At 40.6% G+C, this 23,859-nt stretch overlaps 1 protein-coding gene across 1 annotated transcript in view; it reads right to left on the bottom strand.

The window, feature by feature from the left end:
• Window positions 1-2,005: 2,005 nt before the first annotated feature.
• Window positions 2,006-23,859, bottom strand: part of bahcc1a (BAH domain and coiled-coil containing 1a) — a 91,554-nt gene continuing 69,700 nt past the window's right edge. The window contains exons 14-28 of the mRNA XM_073843378.1: window positions 21,850-21,964; window positions 20,870-21,086; window positions 19,981-20,175; window positions 18,163-18,336; window positions 17,817-18,076; window positions 14,922-15,002; window positions 14,581-14,710; window positions 14,330-14,447; window positions 13,783-13,858; window positions 11,039-11,147; window positions 10,779-10,889; window positions 9,928-10,065; window positions 8,531-9,744; window positions 6,067-6,303; window positions 2,006-5,686 (exon numbers count right to left, since the gene is read on the bottom strand). Of these exons, the coding sequence (XP_073699479.1) occupies window positions 5,477-5,686; window positions 6,067-6,303; window positions 8,531-9,744; window positions 9,928-10,065; window positions 10,779-10,889; window positions 11,039-11,147; window positions 13,783-13,858; window positions 14,330-14,447; window positions 14,581-14,710; window positions 14,922-15,002; window positions 17,817-18,076; window positions 18,163-18,336; window positions 19,981-20,175; window positions 20,870-21,086; window positions 21,850-21,964 (3,385 nt within the window). The 3' untranslated portion in view covers window positions 2,006-5,476. The remainder of the gene's footprint in view (window positions 5,687-6,066; window positions 6,304-8,530; window positions 9,745-9,927; window positions 10,066-10,778; window positions 10,890-11,038; window positions 11,148-13,782; window positions 13,859-14,329; window positions 14,448-14,580; window positions 14,711-14,921; window positions 15,003-17,816; window positions 18,077-18,162; window positions 18,337-19,980; window positions 20,176-20,869; window positions 21,087-21,849; window positions 21,965-23,859) is intronic.

The raw sequence follows: 23,859 nt of genomic DNA, 5'->3' as shown, positions 1-23,859 counted from the left end.
TTTAAACCAGCCAATTTATTACGAAATGTGCTTGCTATAGCAGATTTCACTGGTTGTTATTGTCGGTAATACAGTTAATATACTGATGTTGACTATTTTTAAAACAGATATTATACGTTGAGACTATACGTTATTATATGTTGAGACGTTGGTATTACAAACAAATATGCTAATGTTAAAGTCTGACTGATTTGATTTATGTATGACTTTATGTATGTATTTATTTATTTTAGGGACTCCATTATGTTAGATTTGGATATGGTTGCGGTAGGACAGCTTATCAGCTTTGCCAAGCACACACACATTGAGTTAATGCATTGATATACAGTGCATCCGAAAGAGCTTCACCCTTTCCACATTTTGTTGTTACAGCCTTATTCCAAAATAAATTAAATGCAATATTTTCCCCAAAATTCTACAAACAATACCCCATAATGAAAATGAGAAAGAAGTTTGTTTGAAATCTTTACAAATTTATTAAAAAAAAAAAAAAAAAAAAAAAAAAAAACGGACACGTAAGTATTCACAGCCTTTCCTCAGTACTTTGTTGAAGCACCTTTGGCACCAATTACAGCCTCAAGGTTAGTATGATGCTACAAGCTTTGCTTATCATCATTTGGTATCTACCATTCTTCTCCTCGCCTCCTTACCTCTCAATTTCTGTCAGGTTGGATGATGGCAGACGCACATTTTCAGGTTCCTCCAGAAATATTTGATTGGGTTCAAGCCCACTCTATGGCTGCGCCACTCAAGGTCATTGTCTATAAGCCACTCTTGCTGTATTTTTAGGGTCGTTGTCCTATTGAAAGGTGAACCTTCTGCCCAATCTGACGTTTTGAATGCTCGGGACTGGGTTTTTATTAAGGCTATACCAAAATGTTGGTGCATTTTTGGAGTCCCTCAGCCCCTGCTGCTGAAAAACAGCCCCACGGCATGAGGCTGCTACCAGCACACTCTACTTCTGGGATGGTACATTGGGATCTTCAATGCTGCAGAAATTTTCCCGTACCCTTCCCCAGATCTGTGCCTCGATACAATCCTTGTCTTGGAGGTTTACATACAATTCCTTGGACTTCATGGCTTGGTATTTCGTGTCCAATCAACTGAATTTACCACAAGTGGACTCCAATCAAGTTGTAGAAACATCTCAAGGATGCACCTGAGCTCAATTTTGAGTGTCATTGCAAAGGCTGTGAATACTTATGTACATGTGATTTTTTTTCCTGTTTTTATTTGTAATAAATTTGCAAAGATATCAAACAAACTTCTTTCTTTGAGAAAAATAATGAATTTAATCAATTTTAAATTCAATAGGGCTGTAACATTAAAAAAAGGTGGAAAAAGTGAAGCGTTGTGAAAACTTTCCGAAAGCACCACAAATCTAACCTTTAAAGAAAACATGCATTTTTACACAAAGTATGATTTAATATGATTTCTTAGTTGTTTTCCTCATAGGCTCAACTATCCTTGTGGGACATTTGATCCCCACAACGTAGGAAATACCTCAACCACACACACATTTGGGTTTTCATGTTTTCTGGGGACTTTCCATGGACATAATGATTTTTATACTGTACAAATTGTATATTATATACCCTAACCATAAACACAATTCTCACAGTATTTTCTGAAAACATAATTTAGAATGATTTATAAGCTGTTTGGCTCATGAGGACTAAAACTATCCCCATTAGACCAAACATTTCAAGTTTTCCTATCATTGTGGGGACATTTTGAACCACCTGAACCACACACACACACACACACACACACACACACACACACACACACACACACACACACACACACACACACACACACACACACACACACACACACATACACACACACACACACACACACACACACACACACACACACACACACACAAAAAAAAAAAATAAAAGAAATAAATGTCCCTGGTCTTATCCAAAGTGTTGCTGAAGTACTCCACCAATAATAGATGTTTCAACAAGGTAAGTCAAATGAAATAAAAGTCCAAGGATTTTTTAAATGTGATATTTATTCATAAGCCCTCTATAAAAAAATTGTAATACTAAACCACGTTTACAGTTGATACTCATAAAGTTTTTTTTTTTTTTTTTTTTTTTTTTTTTTTTGTAAAATGTTTACCCCAAAATCAAACCTTACTTTACACATGTACAGTCTTTACAATGTTTCAAAGCAAAGAAAGAGAACAAAAATATAATGGAACAAAATAAACATATAAAGATATACATAATTTCTCATTTAACAAAGTTAGAACATCTCATTTATCAGAGATTCTTGGACAAGCGGAATATTAAGTACATGCCTTGCGGCATTTAAAGAAAGCTGCTTAATAGGACAGACGTTCCTGCGTCCTCCTTATCACTTCCTGTTACCCACCAGCCTTTGCAAAAAGCTTAGAAATTCTGAGTGCCGCTCAAATATTTAACCAAAGTAGTATTGCACCTTTGCCATGAACAAGTGACCTGCTCTTGTAACATATCAGACGTGCTGACCTGAATACCCTTGTTCCCTCCACAAAACAAAACACCTTTGACCTTCATTTGGGAACACGAATTAAGTTTCTCCCCTGATTTAAAAGGAGATTGTAACCGACAGCAACTCTGAATCTGTGTGTATAACCACTAGAGCTGTGTGACATACAGACAGGTCCATAGATAATATGCATGCTTAACATATGCTAAGTACATTCACAACTCTATCCAGTGCCCTCTTGTGTCAAAACAGTCAAACGTAAAGGCAGAGTACAAAAAGGCACACACACAAACACACAGACCTTTTATATCAACCTTGCTCTGATTACATGAGGAGATCTTTAAATAAACAAATCTAAACAAATCCTAACATCACACATATCAATCATACTGGAAATATAATGTCAAACTATTAATGGGGAACAAGTCAGAAGCACAGGCTATGTTCAAAATTGAATAGTAGTGTATTACTTAGTCAATACTGTGCAGTATATACTGCCCAATTTGTGTAAATCGTTGAAAATAAAAGTCCAATTTTATGTAGAATTCACATTTGGCATTTTGATCAAATAATTAGTCAAGAAAGAGAGAGCTGATACTTGTTTAGTCATCACTGAAAATGGAAGGTCAAGTTGAGCGCATTGTATTGTGGGATATATTTCCATGTTTTATGTAAACTGCACATTTTGGCAATGTAGCAGGTCATCCAGGTATTCTATGGATACTCTGTACAGTACACTCTTAAAAATAAAGGTGCTTCACAAAGCCATGGAAGAACCTTTTTTGTCTAAATGGTTCCATAAAGAAAAACATCTGAGGGTTCTTTGTGGTGAAAGAAGATTCTTCAGATTATAAAAAGGTTAGAAAGAGATGGTTCTTTAAAGACGCTTTGACTGAATGGTTCTTTATGGAACCAAAAATAGTTCTTCTATGGCATCGCTGTGAAGAACCTTTTAAAGCACCTTTATTTTTAAGAGTGTATTCATACTATATACTCCAAACATATAGCCACATATATGCTTTTCTTTCACGCTCTCTGCACTAAGCAAACTACAAGGCCAACTGTGGCATTGGGGAGAGTCTAGAAATTCATTTGTAAATCTGAAAGGATGGGGGTGAACGATCAGGAAATGGAGAGGGTCAGTGAACAACGTCACGTCCCCTGCAGGGCCGAAGTTGTTGTTAATGGGGTTGCAAGAGGTGAAGGTCTGACTGTAGCTCAAGCCATATGCACGTTAGTACGACACTTTTGGGTCAAATAGATCCCAGCAAATAAGACATTTTCATCATGATCTATTGGTTTCGTAATGAAACAGTAACACTGACAATAAATAAACACTAACGATAAAACAACAACAATCAAAAAATAATACTTGTACAATACAGTGAAGATTGCATAATCAGAACCGACTATTTTTGGCACAAAAGAAGAGTGCTATGATTGTGTGAGCCTTTCAAACAGTGGATGCTCCTTCATGCATGAATGCGATTGTCCCTCACAGTGAAAAATGAGTGCATGGAGTACAGTCTGACTGTACGCCAACTTCTCGATGAACTCCAGCTGTGCCTAGTGCTCTAACAATCCCTTGCTTTTAGTGCCCTGACCCTGGGATACTAAGATAAAGAATCAGGTGTATTTCACCATTAATAGAAATACTCCTTTTGATGGGTGCTAAATTTAAAAATGCGACTTGGTTGAAAAGCAAAGAAATATGTAAATACAGTGCAGGATGCATTTGAAAACAAGAAACGCATCAGATACAGTAATAACACGTCGGAATTCTTTTCAGGTATGTCTGGTATTATATACCAGTATTTTAGGTAAATCTCACAAATTAGGCCAAGACCAAAAAAGGCAGACCTTCTGATGGTGTGTAATGTCACTTACAAAAATGGTCCTAAAATCATTTAAATATGACCTGGACGTTTCTTTATGAGATTCACCATTTCACTCTTCTTATGTTGTAGACTCTGATTCAACTTTGCCACTGATGTCAAATTTGTTGAACCATTTTAAGGTAACAATACTTTTTTTCCCCTTTGTTTGAACATTAAGCTTTAAAAAAAAATGGAGTAAGACATTAGAGGAACAAATGCCCAAAGTGCAGCCGATAAAAGGATGGTACCCTGTGTAACCCCTCTCTCTGAATGAGAAAACGGGGCAGGGACAACCCCTCTCTCACTGTATCAGCAGGCTGTGTACAGTGCAATGCATACATCACCAGTCCACACTCTCACAGAAATCAACAACTACTATATTACCCACTTATACAAAAATAAATCAATCAGAACATGGTAAGATAAGCCTCTGTACATTACACTTATATAAAATAGCTTCAGATATTTACATATAGACAGCAACAAAGAAAACACACACACACACACACACACACACACACACACACACACACACACACACACACACACACACACACAAACAAACAAACAAAAAACACCAGCAACCTGTCCTGTACAATATACACCTGAATAAAAAGACATGTTAAGAGGTACTGAAGTGTATGGCTTAATAGGAAATAACTCCCTATATATACATAAATGAACTTAATATATATTTAGATCTATATGTACTTAAATATCCCTGGAATCATAAAAGTGACGTGCGGAGAGCGCCCCACACTGCCACTGCCTACAACATGGCTCAAGTCATCTGCCATGTTCTCCAAACCAAGAGTTTTGCTTTGGTGATCTAAGATCAGATAACGGTTTATATAAAATTAGATCCACAATATGTCCGTTAGAAAACCTCAGAAGAGAATTAGGACCATGGAAACTGCATCTACTGTACTCTAAGGTATCGCTAGGAGGAGCATGCACATATCTCCCCAAAGTAGACAGAGTTTATGGGTATGAGGGTGGTAGCCTACTTCCCGGTCCTCTGTCAGAAGTCCCCTGGTCCAGCCTCTTATTTGCAGTGCAACATCTCAGACTTTGGACCAAAGACAACTCAGTAGTATATGCAGACATGTGCAGTGCTAACAGAGTATGGACATCCCGTCTGCAGTGAGCAGCTGGCTGCTGGTTGGGTCGTAAGTGCCGGCCAGGTAGTACAGGTCATGATAGCTCCCATCAGACTTCCTGTTGCGGGTCAATCGCTCGTATTCCTCACGTGTGACCACCTGACACTTATGAGAGATTGTCTGGACGTCGTTTTCATCCTCATGGCATGACTGGTACAGAGCATGCTAAACAGAATGACAAATTAATTTCCTTCAGCATCTCTCGCTACCTGCTAGCATTGACATAAGAACAAACACTGAATAGCGCTCCTAATTTTAATGAATTATCACCAAGGTGCAAATGCATAATTTCTACTATGCTAATGAATATTGATTACGCTTCGTGACTAAATGTTCCAGGAAGGTTATGAAACAGTGACAGCGTGATTTAATATCTACAGAGTTAACCAAAACCCACTTAAGCCAATTCTACCAATACCGTATAATTTTCTCAGTTGTGGCACTGATTTATTACTCAGCTTATTTTAACATAAATCTAATATTTATAGCATAATCATCTGAAAGTCCATAATGACTGATAGGCCTCCATTTATTTGGATACTTACTTTGCCATCACGATGTCTCTTGCCTAGCTTGGTCTCTTCAGGGTGGTAGAACCACTGGACCTTCACGACCATGCTGCTCTGCCATGACTCCCAGAAACTCTCAATGCGGCCGATTAACGGCAAATGAGGCTGCCCAGTCGAAAGGAAGACAGCACAGTCTCCTACCCGCACCACGTCCTTGCCACGTACTATGGCCTTGTAGAAAAGCTTCCGAGCCTTTCCCTTGAGTCCACGGCGCTATTGTGATAAAGAGAGCTTCAGATTTTTTTGCAGATATTTGTGTACAACAATTATTTCAAGCTTAGAAGTGAAGTTTAGGTTAAAACAGCAAAAATAAAGATTATTTCCAACCAGGCCCATCTGGTATTGTTTGCACAATAGTTAACCACTCTCTTATTAAACATAGTCACTGGTTAGAAACTCACAGCATTAGCTGAGCCTAGGGATGCACTGTTTTGGCATGTGTAATTATAATGGTTAGTACCAATCTACAATAGAGGTCGACCGATATATCGTTCGGCCGATATCGGGCCGATATTTGCCATTTTTTATATATCGGCATCGGCCGATATCCGTGTTTAGTAGCGCCGATTTAAAGTCAGGCACGTCCGCGGGTTTTTAAACAAATCTAGTGAAATGATTCAATTTCCCATACATAAAGTCACTCGCTTTATTCAGGAATGAATCAGCTGTTCGAATGAATCAAATGAATGATATGATTCAGTAATTAAATCAGTGTCTTGCTGCCATCTGCTGGCAGGTCCTCTCAGTTATATAAATCATTTAAAATTTCTGTATTCAAAATTTTATATTTAAAACATTAAAGTTTAACATAAATCTCAGCTCTTAAACTTTTATGTAAATGATTAACAGTTTTTATTAATGGTGGGCCGTTATCGGCGTTAACGTGCTGCGTTAACGTGAGACTCTTAAATAAATAAATTAATCTATTCTCAAAGTTGGGTTGGGAGCTGGGTATATACTACGCAAGCTATGATGACTTTCACCTTGATATTAGCTGAATTGCACTGTAGGGGGCGAGAACGAGTCTTCGAACCTGTGTGTATGCCTACTGTGAAATTAAATTACCACATCAAACGAGACGTGCTAACATGGATGCAGCTATGAAGCCGCCGGGTTTGCTTCAGGGCAGGGGCGTTGCTAGACCCTTTTTACTGGGGCACGTGCCCCAGGGAAAATCTGCTGTGCCCCAGTAAAATCTCAAATTTGAGTTATAATTTACTTTGATAATCCCGAAATAAAGACATTAAACTATATGCAACAACTGAATTGACGCTTCTAAAAGCAACGCAGTTTAACCGAAGACTATGCACGCAGATATCCATGCCTGTGCGCGTCTGTGTATTTAACTGCAACGCACACGTCGCGCAGCCTTTTACACAGAAGTACATGCAGTGTAGGAATAGTTGGTCACACAAGTTTGTATAGTTAATTGTGTTGTAAATGGAATTGTCAAGCAGTTTGTGATGCATTTTGGAAACAGGAGACGAGCCCCTGGTCTAATTCGCCACCTGGCTTGAGAAACCCATTCTCAAAGACTTACTTTTAGTCATTATTTGGGTAGCACACATATTCTGAATGCCTTCGGCAGAATTCAAATTAGCCATTTTAATCTAGATTAATCTAGATTAATTCCAAGATTACAGTGAGATTAATCTATATTAAAAATATATATATATCTATGCCCACCACTAGTTTTTATATTATCTGTTTTATATATTTAATACTTGGTCAGTTCGATTTGTTTGGTTAACTTTGGTTAGATCTTTTATAATAATACTGGGCAGTGAACAAAATAAAGATCCGAAAGATGGTTCATTGTGTTCATTGTTCATGATGTTAAGTTTAGAAATGATGTGCATCCACTTATTATTAGTGTGACATTTAAGCATGCAAATAAAGGGAAGAACTTCAAGATATCGGCCCTAAAAATCGGCCAAAAAAAAAAATCGGCAGCACATATTGGCCATCGGCTGACCCTGACCTCTAAACATCGGCATCGGCTATAGAAAAACCCATATCGGTCGATCTCTACTCTACAAGCCTTACTACTTGTACTCAGAATATTAAAAAATGGCAGTACCTCATCCTTAGTTGAGTTAGAAATTGACATAACATGACAGCTCAAGAGCTAAGCTTTGAAAGCCCACAGTGTTTAGGACAGAGGTCTTTAACCTTGCTCCTGGAAAGTTTGTTTCCCACTTGCTTCAGCACACCTGCCTGCATTTTTTTAAGCAGTCTTGATGAGCTTCACTGGCAGCTTCAGGTGTGTTTGATTAGGGTTGTAGCTAAACTCTTCAGGATAGTGGGTCCCCAGGAACAGGGTTAAAGACCTCTGCTTTAGGACAACATGCAGTTGATGCTCCACATTAAACTAGGTTCAATTAGATCACCTATTTCTAAATTAATAAACAAATCAGTTATCTTTTTAACAATGACTCACTTGTGTGGGGTTTCCTGACCACCTCCACAGCTGTCTAGATGACAGGATGGGTGACACTCTAGGTTTGGTCTGGTCTGCTAGAAGGCGTTGCCTCTTAACCAGATCTTTAGAGGTTTTGGAGAGTGAACTGTGGCATTCTTTCCTCTTCTGTGGCTTGCTGTTAGTACTGTGGTTGCTATGCCCACCTTTGGCACTGGACACTGCCACAGCTTTGGCCACAAAGGAGTGCCGTGGGGTTCCCACGGGGGGTTCAGGGGTCTGAAGCAAAGAATGGTGGGGGGTCAGGCAGCTTTGGAGCAGCAGCGTGGAACTTTCCTCATCCTCCGAGCTGTAAGATGAGTCATTTTCAGAGGAGCACAGACTGGAACTCGAGAGAGAGCCTGAGCTGGAAGAGCTGGAAGAACCGGAGGAAGACGAGGAGACTGAGATGCGTGAGAGAAAACGGCCAGCTGTTCTTAAACCTCCAGAGGCAGGAGCAAGTGCGGCACGCCCCGTCCTACTTTCCACTTCTTCCTCTTCCTCATCCATGTCTGAGTAAGAGCTGTGGCAGTCCCTGTGGCAGCCAAGGTTCAAGTCTCCATACTCACTCATGCGCAATGATGGTGAAGGCTTCCTCTGGACTGCTGTCCCTTTCAGCAGGAGCTCTGCTCTTGAGCCATCTCCTTTCCTGTTGTCCTTGACCAGCAGAACTGGATGTGAGTAAGCCTCTGCCCTGGGCAAACCACCCACTCCATTGGAGCCAAATCCTGAAGCTCCCAGCAGCAGGAGAGCCTTACTGTTTTTAGTCTTTGGAGATGTTACTCCTTCATGGTCCAATTTGACTAGAAATTCAGCTTTCTTGCTCCGAGGTGGTGCTGGCTCCTCAGTCCTCTTCTTTTGACCATAAGAACTGTTCTTGCCCTCCAGTGAAATCCCAGATGTCTGGCTGCCAAAGGATGAATAACCGTTAGCTATGCTGCTGAAGGAATCGACCTCAAAGGAGCTACTGCTAAAGAGGCCTTTGGTTGGTGTCGTCATGGAGACTGAAGGTCGAGAGGATGTTTCCGCCACCCTGCCTTTCAAAGCCTTCTTCGAGGCTGAGCCATTGAGCTGGAAAAAGTTAACAGGCATTCTCTTCCTGGGTGCAGCCACTGATGGCCATGTCACAGCAGGTGCGGAGCTCTTAGCTACACTGTCTGAGAGCAATTTCTTTAGCCCTGAACCTTTAGGCCTCCCTGTAAAGAAATGTTAAACATTTACAATGAATTCCAGGATGATCAATAGTCTTGGACAGCATTTTTGGACATTTTCTGGATCATAGGCACATTTGGAAAGCTGTCTAGATAGGCAGCCTACTAGGTTTTAAAACAAAGAAGAGTAAAATATGTTCTCTGGTGGTTTATTGTAGAAAGTCTTACCTGGTCTTCTGACAGGCTTCTCCTGAGCTTTGAATCTGTCTGTTCTTGCTGTTCTTTCACTCAGAGTCATGTTTTCTTGCATGGAGCTAGTTTTGTCAAACTGCCCCTCAGAGATAAGTCCAGGACTCAAATCAGCACCTGAAAGGGCAGAGGAGGTGTAATCTTATTTTATTTTTTATTGACCTTTTCAATGCATGTCAAATATATGTCTAAAAATCAACAATAGAAGCTCTGTTCCAAATGCTAGTGAGTTACCAACCAAGACAGTGTTTTAAGGCACCATATAAATTCTAGGTAAGGCAATCCCATTGCAACAAGCAAAAATTAACCCAAGGCTGGAAAATATCAGTAGACTTCAACCCAATATTTCTGTTTACTTCGTATTTTTGTGTTTAATAGAATATTGCTTTCTAAGCATGTACTAATGCAAAACTCTTTTGGAATAAAATGTGAATGTTAGTCAAATCTCAAATGACATGACTCTGCTGATGAAGCTATTCAAGATGCCTTTTGGTGACCATCACCCAAATCAACATATGCTATGTTTGTCTTCACTGCAGGGTAGGATGCTGCCTGTGTATACCAGGGGTCTCTAATCCTGGTCCTGGAGTGCTACCATCCTGCAGATTTCAGCTCCAGCCCCAATCAAACACACCTGAACCAGCTAATCAAGGTGTTCAGGGCTACTTGATTACTAAAACAAGAGCAGAGTTGGAGCTGAAGTCTGCAGGATGGTACTGTAGCTCTCCAGGAGCAGGATTGGCACTAGGTTTTAGAACAGAGACAAGGACACATTCTAATCATAATGTCAAGTGAGATAAAACTATATAAAAAAAACAAGTGGGACCTACATTGAATTTGGTAACCGGGAGGAAGAAAGCGAATATTGGAGAGAGAGATCCATCCTCTATCTCCATCATCAAACTCCACCATAACTCCACCAGGTTTACAGTCATCACCTCCTAGAAGATCACCAGAACTAGTTAATTTTAACGAAATGCCTTACAGTAACTCTTTAACCCTTGAATTGATATAGCATATTTAGGAAGAAAAAAGATTATTTGAAACAAAGAAATGATTCTAAAGAAAGAGAAAATTGTCTATGCCTCACCTCTTCGCACATATCCTGGGTAAAGACAACGTGAGCGCTCACTCCAGTAAGCACACACTCTGGTCCCTTCTTTTAGCACAGCCTCAGTGTCAGGGCGTACATCCAGTACCTAACAGACACAGGAACAAACTTCTGTCAGCCAATGCCAGTGAAAGTGGTTTTGGACTCCCAGAATGATAAATGACACACACAGAAGTCAATCAGTGAGGCTCTTATGAAAGCAGCACTTATCTCATGCCAGCATGTTAGGGCTGAAAGCCACGGAAGCGGAGGTGCGGTAAACACTAACTTGCTGAGTAATAATGAGGAGTGTGTGAATGGAGCGACTGTGATTGCAGGTTTGCAGCGTTTCTCTGTCTAACAGAGCGCCCAGATCCCCCCATTCAGCTCAAACCCCTTTCAGGTTTCTTTAATTTACTGTTGCTATGGTAACAGGCGCTCTCTGACTGATGGGACATGAAGCTGGAAGGTTGTGCGTGTAGATTGGTGTCAAAGGTACATGGAGGAATGGAACGCTCTGGAAAGTGGAAGTTCAGTGTAATTAGAGACAGCTGCTGTAGACCGTTTACACAATGAAACAGCTGAATAACAAGTGTGTGTGTGTGTGTGTGTGTGTGTGTGTGTGTTTGTGTGTGTGAGAGAGAGAGAGACAGATAGCTAACCAATTGTTTTTGTCCTCTTTTTATAGAAAGTAAAGGTACAAATAATTTAGAATGACCACCTTTGCACTGTCAAACTTTTTCAATTGACAGAGCAGATTTTATGCTTTCAAATAATTGTCTTGCATAAGCATATACTGTATGCATTGCAACATTTTAGCTCTGATTGCTGATTGCTAAAAGACATTAAGCATAGGACACATTCTATAGGTACAGTACACTGTACAAACACTGTATTGACCATTCAGCATTTAGTAAGGTTGGTTGACACTGGTCAAATAGTCAAATAGTCAAAACTAAAAATAATAACATGTGACCCTGGACCACAAAACCAGTAATAGGGGGACAATTTTTTTAAAATTGAGATTTATATATCACCTGAAAGCTGAATAAATAATAATATTTCCATTGACATATGGTTTGTTAGGATAGGACAATATTTGGCCAAGATACAACTAAAAATTTGACAATCTAGAATCTGAGGGTTCTTTCACACCTGGCACTTTGTTTTGGAACCTGGCACGTGTCCCTCCTTAGCTCGGTTTGTTTGGGCATACAAACAATCGGTCTGAGATTGTCTGAACGAGGTGGTCTCGGCTCAATTGAAAACGAACTCTGGAGCGGTTCGGTTGTAGTGTGAAATTAATCCGATCCAACAGACCAACAAACCCGGCTATATCACAATGTATAATGGGTAGGTACAGTTCCGGGAAAAGCAGTAGCTTTGTTGTTTAGCTAATACTCCTAAAATGAACCTGTGAATGTCTGTGTGTGGGCACGTCTTTAAATCAAAGCGTACCTTTTCATTTTATAATGCTGTATTATTGCTCTCTTTGTAGTAGGTGCATTTTAAAAATGTTTGCCCTAAGAATCCTGGACTCCTCCTCAAAATTTCCAAATAACTTCATGGCACATGATCTTTACTTAATATCCTAATGATGTTTGGCATAAAAGAAAAATTGATCATTTAGACCCATTTTGGCCAGGTTTCATAGACAGGGCTTAGCCTAACCCAGGATTAGGCCATAGTTCAATTAGCACATTTAAGTCATTTTTATAAACGTGTCTTAGAAAAAACATCACTGGTGTGCATCTTGAGACAAAACAGTGCAAGTTTCTTTCAGTTGAAACAGCTCAGACTTACATTTTCATCTAGGACTTAAAACCGTCTGTAAAACCAGTGTATTTTTGGCTATTGCTACAAATATACCTGTGCTACTTAAGACAGGTTTTGTGGTCTAGGGTCACATATACACTGTTGTAGAGTATATGAAGATGTGTACTAAGTCAAAGTTTTGTGTCAGCACTACAGATCCTTCAATGTTATTAGAAAAGTGGAAAACAAGTGAGTCAACACCACTGATCTCTACCAACACAAACACACGAACATGAAGGAAACAGGTTACAAGCAAAACTGAATGGGCGCCAAGAATGCACTGCAGTTTACACTGTGTAATTACAATCCATTGGCTTAGATTAACTATAATGTTGTTATAACCTGTATAACTAATGTTGAGGCAGAACATCCCTCCTAGTGGGGGCGCACAGAAGATATGTTTAGAAACACTTAGATGGAGCGAAGCTAAATGGGACAGGACAGCTTTTGGGACACTTCCAGTTATCCATAAATATGGCTATGACCATTTTCAACCAGGTTTCCTATGTCTGGTTAGGCAAAGTCATGTTGGTTTGGAACAAAGGTGAGTTTTATTTTTTAGAGAGACTGGCATTTTTTCTATATAAAGCTTTAGAAGTACTGGGACACCAAAGTGTACCGTATTGATGGAAAGTGTCAAAAAGAGCATGTGTGCTAATGTGTGCAGATGTGTGTGCAGTCTTCTAGGTGAGAAGGTGTGAACAGGGGTAGAGCTCAAAGTGGTGTAAAGAAGAGTGAGGCAAAAAGTGTGCTGGAAGCAGGACTTCAGGAAATGGCATTGTGTATAGGGATCTCAGGAAAGAGGATATTGTTTTGTGCTGCTCTTTAATGGAAGAGGGGATTTTGGAGGATGTGGTGATGTGTGTGGGTCCTGAGAGGCCAAAGCTCAGAGCGTAGGCAGGTTTGTTTGCTGTAAGTGGGAAACTCACTGCTTCCTGCAAGAGTTGCTCCAGGGAGTAGATTCTGGGTCGGTTTCCTCTCTCCCCATAGATAACAATACTGTAGCTGGAGAGAGAGCAGAAAGTACAAAGGAGTTATTTTCAGTGGTGTGTGTAATGCTTGGCTGTCCGTGTCAAACTCCTACAGAGGGCTCACTTTCATTGGCTGTGACTGATTCTCTTCAGCAACACTTTTACTACTGAACAGAGGGCTTAAAGGAAGTGATGCAGGCTGACTTTTGCAACCAACCAAGGACTGTGGGAAACTAGTGGGTGATAATCACTGCTCGTTTAACTTTTGGTAGGGAGCATTGTCCTATTGGGGTAACGTAATGTGTCTCGCTCCAAAATACAGCAACAGGAGTTTACAATAGGTGTGATACATCTCATAAACAGGCACACACAGAATGTCCACTTGTCATTCAAAAACAGTGGTGTTATCGTTAACTCAAACTAAAATTCCACAGATTTTCCACCCAAAATGAAAATTTGTAAAGGGCCTTTGTAAGTTTGCGTGTGTATTATAAAGCACACTTACACATCAGGAGATTCCAGGGGTTGCACACGAGCAGCATACAGTAGTTCATCTTCTTTGGAGATCAGAACTTTGAGTCCATCAGTCAGGAGCTCTTTGGTCAGAACACAGTTTGGAGGAGCTGCAAAATGAAAGCAAAATACAACTTAACATACAATTTTACATAGCAAACAATGACTTCACATCATGCCTGACAACACCTGTCAGTTGTGATAAAACCACTACTCTAGTGTAGACTATAAGCATCCATTTACCTGGAGAAGTTCTGCTATTCAATGACACCTTCCTCTCATCCTCCTCTGAGAAGCTACTGTCCTCACCCAGGTGAAAGCCCTCATCTGCTGCAAAACTCTCCATCAGACGGCTGACTGCTCGACCTTTAGACTGAAGCACAGAAACATCACAGACACTGAATCGCTTGAAGGACATGGAGGAAAACTCTTTCTCCACATTCAGCAAAAAATGTCCTCACTTCGTCAGACTAAACGTCAGAGCGTGTGAACATCACCTTTACAGGAAGTCGCTTCTTACTCAGCAAGAGAAGACAAGTGATAAATGTGCCAAAAATTGTGAATGCTCATGTTTGTGTGTGTACCTCTCGAAGTCTGGTTCTCCGAGTGCTGCCGTTGTCATCACTGTCTTGAGACTGGGCCTCAGTTGACCAGTAAGTTCTCCTCTAAAGTCAGGAAAAAAAAATCAAAGATTAGTTGCAGAAAATAATGGGCAGCTCAGTTATGCAACCAGTCCACAATTTGGAGAAACCTACTAAATCTTACTCTTTTTCCCTTTTTGGAACCGATACTTGTGTTTTTTTAAGGTGCACACTTTCAAGTTATTCAAATCAATCCCATGTATGTGCTTGACAACTGAATTACTCTGCAATGCTTTAAGGAATAAAATTCCCTGAAGGGAAAAAAATATTTGATCCCCTGCTGATTTTGTATGTTTGCCCATTGACGAAGAAATGATCCAGAAAAACACATTTCAAAAAAGTTTTAAATTGATTTGCATTTTAATGAGTGAATAATCGCAAAACATGACTTAGTACTTGGTGGCAAAACCCTTGTTGGCAATCACAGAGGTCAGATGTTTCTTGTAATTGGCCGCCAGGTTTGCACACATCTAAGAAGGGATTTTGTCCCACTCTTCTTTGCAGTTCCTCTCCAAGTCATTAGGGTTTCGAGGCTGACATTTGGCAACTCGAACCTTCAGCTCTCTCCACAGATTTTCTATGGGATTAAGGTCTGCAGACTGACTAGGCCACTCCAGGACCTTAATGTGCTTCTTCATGAGCCACTCCTTTGTTGTCTTGGCTGTGTGTTTTGGGTCACTAGCTGCTTTCCATCCACCTATTTTTATGCGCATTCTGGAATATCGCATAAAAAATCTCTGAATGGAAACGCGAAGATGCGCATAAATTCTAAAAATGCGCATAAAAAACGTATGCGCACAACTGAGTAGGATAAACTTTGTATCCAATAAGAAAAAATGCGCATAAACTACAACGGAAACACTTTTACCGAATAAATTCCTCCATGCGCATTAAAAAAGTCATGTGACTTTGCACGCTGGAATGGGATAACTTGACTAACCAGCGGACCCATCTTGTTGCACCGCATCAGAAATGATGTTTTGGTCATTCTGCAATGCTTCCTTCAGCGGTTTCGTCACTTGCTCACCATGGCACCGGCGGCCGGCCCCGCCGTAGTTTTAGTTTAGTTCAGTTAGAGAACAGGCAGGAGTGAGGTAAGAAAGGCAAGATATTGGCGGAAGATTTAGTTTTGAAACGAGATGCAAAACCGCCTGTTTTAAAAGTATTTTGGGTTTTAAAAAGGCCTGTTTACTGCTGCCGTTTATCTAAAAGGTGATTTTGGAAGCTCATTGATAGAACATTCGTTTCTTTACTTGGTTCCACTGTGTTTGCTGATTTTCAGTAGGCCTGTTTTTATAATTAAACTTTGTGGAAGTTAGTTAACATTTCTGTTGTTGTTGTTGTTGTTGTTCTTAATAAATTAATTATTCTATGTTTAATTTAGACCAAGTGAGTTTATCGTATTGTTTTGTTGTTGTCCATTCAATCAGTTGATGCCGAATTGCAGCTAATTCGATAGTAAAAGTAAGATGCTCACGGACATTTTCAAGCTTTTTAAAAGCGATGAAAAGCGTGGGGATGAGAGAAAACTCTAATGAACTATCCCCCAACCTTTTTCCTCTGTGTACCGGTATTGCCTGTGTTGTCACACATCAATTAATCGGTGGGAAAATGTCCTCACAGTCACATCCCTACTGCAAGGGAAAGGATATTTCATATATATAAAATATAAAATTTTGCATCATCGCATAAAACATTTGCGCATAAGTTAAATTCACATTTTTGGATGGAAACATAGCTATTGTCATACTGGAATACCTATCCACAACCTATTTTCAATGCCTTGGTTGAGGGACGGAGGTTCTCACCAAGAGGTTCTCGTCCATCGTCTCTTTGATGCGATGCAGTTGTCCTGTCCCCTTAGCAGAAAAAAACCCCCAAAGTATAAAGTTTCCACCTTTTTGTTTGACGTGGGGATGGCATTTTTGGGGTCATAGGCATCATTCCTCCACCTCCAAACACAGCAAGTTGAGTTGATTCCAAAGAGTTCAATTTTGGTCTCATCTGACGACAACACTTTTACCCAATTCTCCTCTGAACCATTCTGGGCTGATTCCTCACATTTCTCATGATCATTGAAACTCCACAAGGTCAGATCTTACATGGGGCCCCAGACAGAGGGAGATTGACAGTTATTTTGTGTTTCTTCCATTTGCAAATAATCGCAACTGTTGTCACCTTCTCACCAAGCTGCTTAGCGAGGGGTCTTGTAACCCATACCAGCCTTGTGTAGGTCTACAATCTTGTCCCTGAAATCCTTGGACAGCTCTTTGGTTTTGGCCATAGTGGAGAGTGTGGAATCTAATTGATTAATTGCTTCAGTGAACAGGAGTCTTTTATGCAGGTAGCAAGCTGAGATTAGAAGCACCCCCTTTAAGAGATCCCCTTAAGATCCCAGCTCCTTATCTGTATAAAAGACATCTAGGAAATAGAAATCTTGATAGGGGATCAAATACTTATTTCACTCATTAAAATGCTAATCAATTTATAACGTTTTTGAAATGCGTTCTTCTGGATTTTTTGTTGTCTCTCAATGTTCAAATAAACCTACCATTAAAAATTATAGACTGACCATTTCTTTGTCAGTGGGCAAATATACAAAATCAGAAGGGGATCACAAAATTTTGCCTAGCATTCATTTGTGAATTGCGCCCTGTGCATTTGTAGATCGCTGCATGCATTTTTTGATTGGCCGCTGTACATTTGTGAATGACTTTCTTTGCATGTGTGGAATGCTGCATGCATTTGTGGATTTTAAAACATTTCTAGCATCAAGACGCTGAAAATCCACAAATGTGCGGAGCACACCCACCTAACAGCCACATTTACATTGCTTACCGTGGCTCTCAGCATGGAGCTCTTCCGAGTAGCTCTCTTTAACCTCTCACTGCTGCTGCTGGGAAATGAGAGAAGGCTGCTACTCTTTCTGTAATGACCTGGCCTGCCCGCGATCCCAGGCCAGCGTTTGTCCTGCAGTCTGGGCCTGCCTGGTCGCCTTCTGACACATGGAGGTTTGGAGACAGTGATGGGTACGGATCTACAGGGGGGTCGTCGTTTCACCTTCACATCTCCATCTGTTACAGCCCGAAAATGAGACCCTGAATGGGTTTCACAAAAAAGAAAGGGTTAGAAGCAAAAACACAGATGACGTGTGCTAATCACTATGCTTTTTGACGGCCTTTACCATAAAGTTCTTGTCTTTCCCGCTTAATCTTTGCCTTCTGATTGGCTTCCAGTTTGACAACAGAAAAAGTGGAGGGGCCTGTAACAGCTGTGCTGAACGGCAGATCCCTGAATGTCGGAGCTTTGATGTCTTGGCCTTCCTCACTGCCATAACTGCCTTCCTCTTCATCTTCCTCTGTATCATGAAAATAGCATTTCAGTATGGCTGTTTACATCTGACTATAATATACATAAATATCCAACCATAATATGTTGGAATCACTATAAAGAAATGGTGTCTGTACAACTACATCTTGATCTAATTTGGAAATATTCCACTGTGCAAACATTTGTATGCCATATGAAACAATGAGTTATAGTGTTGTTTTCAGGAGGTTTCTGAAGTAGCAAGTAAACTAGACAGCCATGGGAACAAATTCATATTCTTTTGATCAGTAAAGTTATTGATATTTAAAACTTTTGGACTAACATTTTTCTGCATATCCCGCAAAGTGTTTCTTCCGCTAATCTAGATTTAAATAATTTTTTCTATGCCATTAAGTGAACCAAATAGAGTGGACCCGACCAAAGTCTGGTTACACAGGGTAGGCAAGTTCGGTTCTAGAGAGCCGCAGTCCTGCAGAGTTCAGCTCCAGTCCTGAAAAAAAACTCAACTGCCTATAGCTTTAGTAATCCTAAAGACATTGATTAGCTTGTTCAGGTGTGTTTATTAGAGTTAAAGCTGAACTGCAGGACTGCGGCTCTCTAGGACCGAACTTGCCTACCCCTGCACCAGACTAAGTGGCCGTTCACATTGAATGAGTTCTTCCATTCCAATGCACTACCTTTTTCACAGTTTTTTTTTTTTTGTAAATGCGCTAGACAAACATGTATGAGTGTTGTGCTCATGTTTCACGAGTTTGCCTGCCCATCCAGTCCTGATGGTTATTGGTAAACAAACTTGGCTTGCTGTCCTCAATGGAGGATCGAACCCGAGACTCGGCTTGAGCTCCGAGTTCAACCCCCTCATTGTAGTACTACCTAAAGCAGAGGTGGGGAACCTTGATCCTTGAGGGCCAGTGTCTCTGCAGAGTTTAGCTCCAACCTTAATCAAACACACTTTCACAAGCTAATCAAGGTCTTCAGAATACAGGTTGGTATTTTATGTTTTTTTTTATAGGGTTGGAGCTAAACTCTGCAGGGACACCGGCCCTCGAGGATCAAGGTCCCCCACCCATGACCTAGAGATAGAATAACAGAAATAGAGGAGGAGATGGGGAGGTGCAGGGATGGCGGAAGAATTGACGCTGAGGCAGTGCATTGAGTGCTGCTTATATAGGCTTGTAATAATGATTGACAAGACTGAATGATTAGGCTCCTAAGTTTGGAACTTCATCTCGTGTCTTTTGCAGTGTCTTGTCACGTGAATACCACAATGCTCATTGTCAATTACAAAACAGTGGACCAATCAAAAGATCCCAGAGGTGGGGCAAGTGTTGCAAACTTTTGTTTACAAAAGCAGGTAGTTTTGGGAACTGTTTATTTGATAGCAACATAGCGTAGGAGGCTGCGCTGTGCTTTTTAAAAATGATTTCTAAGCACTGCATCTTGTGCTTTTTTAAACACAAAGGCATGTTTTTCGTGTGAACAGCCCCTAACACATAAATGTTTTCTCAAGTAAACACACACTGCCCTCTCACTTACTAACAACTTTTCTCTGTGCCGCTAGAAGCACATGCATTCATTTAAGAAATAGTGTGTCAAATATTTGGGACGCATTCGAAAGCTTCACTAAGCTTTTCTTACTTTCCCCAGATGACACAAACTGGCTGACTCTCACCTTGCTCAGAGGACTCGCTCTCAGGAGGGGACGTTTCCCCGTCCTCATCCACTTCCTGTCCTCTGCCCTGCGGGATCTTGGCCCCTGGCTGCTGCAAACAAGCTGCTGATCCAGGACTTTTCTTTCTTTCCTTTTTAAGTGCCACTGGCTCGTGCCTCTTCCAGCACTCCTGTGTCGCACTGTCCCCACTCGTGGCTGAAAAATAATTCCATGTATACACAAGTACATCAGAAAAAACTGTCATTGATTACAATGCAAGGACATTGCAGAGTTTGTTTGTTTGTTATGTTACATCATTTAGTCAGAAAGTTTTGAATTTCATTACTAGAAGCGTGCATTTTGTTCATTCCGACTAAACAAGTACACAAAAGACTACACTCTAAAAAGTGGTAACCTGCAATTGTTACCTTAAAGTGCTATTAAATGTCCATTGAGTGGCATTATATATAATGCTTTGTGATGTTTTAAGAAAAAGAGCTTTTAGCTCTTTCATCACAAGTCATGTTTTTGACAGGATTCGTAAAAAAAGGATTCTGCATCCTAAGTCCAGTTTCGTGCTGGCTGAGCTACCAAGCAAGCTTGTTATGTCCAAAAAGTGAAACATTGATCTGTAATCATAACTGTGTATAAAAACAATTAGAAGTGCTTGCAGACTCTGGTGTTCATTTTTGTTGGAAACTGCAGTGATGTGTACTTATTGGTATGTATTTTGTGAACAAGTTCCCAGAGGTACATTATAGACCAGATAGATTTAGGTTGACTACTCGGATATTGTTATTCTGGGTGAGTCATATTTTGTTATTTACTGTTACAGTACATTATCTTAGTTTTGCCTGTTAAAGCCACATGACAGATATGACACAATGGTATTTTAGAAAATGGGTTTTACCTGTATCGCTCAGGCTCTCAGACTCATTGGCTGTGCTGAGCTGTGTGGAATCTCTTTTGGAGTTACTGTGGCCAGAATACAGGCTCTTAGATGTTGAGGAAAACTCTGGGTCTCTTGACGCAGCTCCTGATGTATGTCGTCCACCTGGGACCTTCTGCTTGAGATGAGTTATTTGTTGATCAAGGGTGCTATTCTTCCGATAACACTGTGACTTCATCTAAGAGAGAACAATATGAGTAGATGATGTACTGAGGAAATCTGACCCTCAGTAGTTTGATTAAAATGAACTCTGGTACGATTACTCTGTTAGTGCGGTTTATTTGAGTAAGGTTTCTGTCCGCTTCCTAACAAATTCTGGTGCAGTTCGAATGAAATATGAACACGACAGGGACCAAATACTTCTAAATGAACCAAAAACAGAAACTAATGACAAGATGCGACACTATACGACTTGATTTCATTAAGGCAACACGCGGTGTATCCAACACAAAATGAGCAGAGGGCAAGTGTGGAGCAACAAGAAGGTAAAGTGCCTTTTATGCACTCTTTGTGAGTTTTCAGGTGGTAAAAATAAAATCATATACATGCAACAATAAGCGCACTTAGTCCAGCAGATGGCATTAGGTTTATTCGACTTAAATGGGTGCTAAGCAGACCGATCAGTGAATGGGTACTTTGGTGTCATACAACCGAAGTGCTGCTTTAAAGAAACACACCTTTACCTTTCGTTTGGAGTGTTCGGTGAGTTCCGTCACCAAATATATGTAAAAAATGCCAGTGTGAACGCTAAGCGGACCAGAACCAAATGTATAATTTTCATTTTGGTCCAGACCAAATGAACCAAACTACAAGTGTGAACACACCTTAAGACATATTCTGAGATACTTTTTAAAATCTTTCAATAAGCCCCCAAAATCTGGAAGTGAAGTGATGATTGGCTGAGGGGAGCACAAGGTAAAAGGACTCGTGTGGACACTGACCTGTGTAGAGCTGAGGCGGCCAAATCCTCGATTAGACAATTTTTTCTTCTTCTTCTGCGATTCTCCACCTCCCCGGTGGTCCTCTGCTAGTGGGCTTAGCCCCACCCCCACCAATCTGTCAATCAAAGAACAACAGAGGCTGTTAGAATAAGTGTAGCTCAGAAGTGGTGGATATTTTGATTTTGAGTCATTAAGTCATTCACTTAAAATATTTGTTCAAAAGTCGTTTGCAACAAAATCAATTCTTGCTGTCTGTTACTAAAATGTAAAAAAAAATCACAACTAATTTCTCCACAAACTGATCACAAAAATGCCCCAATTTGTTCAGATTGTTCAGAACACTGTCTCGTTTAGTGGTGAGTGTATTACTCAGTAGGTCTGACCAGTGAAATACTCCTTCAGAAACTTCGTAATAATCCTATTTATGCATGCTATCATCAGTCTCGAAATCAGGCACTTCAAAGGAGAGAATTTAGTGAACAAAAAAAAAACAAAAAAAAAACCGCATGAACAGAAGTGAACAAGAATGATTTGTTCACTCAAAATACTTGTTCGAAATCACTGAGTCATTCATGACCGAAACACCCCTACAGCTCAGGCAGTGTCGGTATGAAAAGAGAAAGCGAGAAAGACAGATCAGAGAGAGAACGAGGCTGAGCTGCCTCTCAGTGGGCTCAAATCGCTCCCTGCTCTTCCTCTGATGAGCATCGAAAGAGTGAAGAAAAAAGCATGGTCTCCACACCTCACGCTTGAGGAACTGCGATCAGACGGCCATCCCGCCACTGTTCGAGGGCAGTTGCCAGATAAAAAGCCCTGCGTGAATTATCAGGGGAGATTCCTGCTACAAAAAAAGGGGTCGGCTGCTTTGAAAAGACAGAGCGAGCCATTTGAGGGCACTGCATGTTTGACGCTATTGTTCTTGGTGAATATCAGAGCCCTCACAGTTGTATTTCCATATGAGCGAGGCAGCGTGTCCCCTTCGGCTCTGAATGCAGGCTGGGAGAGAATGCCCTTGAATTTCCCTGGAAACCTGCCCAACAGACCGAACGAACGCTAGACCAACGGCACACATACAAAAGATTACCTTCCATCCTCCAGCAAAGAGCTGAGCGCTAGTGTGCCGTCAGTCACATGAGCTGTTTAATCGCTGTTAGACATCTCTAGAGAGGCTGTCTTTGTGGAAACCTAATTGAGATTTTGTTTGCTGTAATGTGCATCTGCTTACGTAATCCCAGGGGAAAATGCTGAGGTTGTTCTTCCAAAGCTCAAGAGACATAAAGGAGATCTCAGTTGTGTTTCAAGTACCAACTTTGCCTCATACCAAGAACAATAAGAGTAAAGACAACTATAACAACGCCTATATTAGCATCATGAACATAGATGCATTCCCAGCACAAAAACACACTGGGGGTCTGAATCTATCCCGCAGGAAAGAAAAATCACAAGAGATATTTTACACCACATAGAACATGGTGTAAGATATAGATCTCCAAAATGATTGATCTGTGTGTCTCTAGTGGATTTATTAAGAAATGATTGAGTTCATATTGAGATCTCTGATGCTTGACCTGGATACTTGGTAAAGCATAACTCAGTTTGGGATGTCATTGAGATCTCTGAAACTTGCAAGATTATTGGGGTCGTTTTCACAAGAAAGGTCAATGTCTCCATTTGATCTCCATTTAAACTCATTGCTGTCCTGTGATATTAAAAATATGTCTTGTGATTTTTCTTTCCTGCGGGATAGATTCAGACCCCCAGTGTGTTTTGTGCTGGGAATGCATCTATGTCTGTAGACACTCAAATAGCCAACTAATGTGTATATGTTGGTGTCTGAGTGTGTGATTGACATGCACGGGGACAGAGGCCGCGATGGAGTGTGTTTTCTTTCCCCGTGAGGTAGATCCAACCGCGCAACGAAATGACAAACACAATGTGACATGGCCCCTCCTCCTGGTGCATGCTCACGGCGGCTAATTAAACAGACCTCTCTCAAACACACACACATTA

Source organism: Garra rufa, chromosome 1, assembly GCF_049309525.1.
Source record: "Garra rufa chromosome 1, GarRuf1.0, whole genome shotgun sequence".
Classification (NCBI taxonomy): Eukaryota; Metazoa; Chordata; class Actinopteri; order Cypriniformes; family Cyprinidae; genus Garra; species Garra rufa.
Note: the sequence above shows the minus strand (reverse complement) of the source record. Positions and strands in the feature narration are given on the sequence as shown.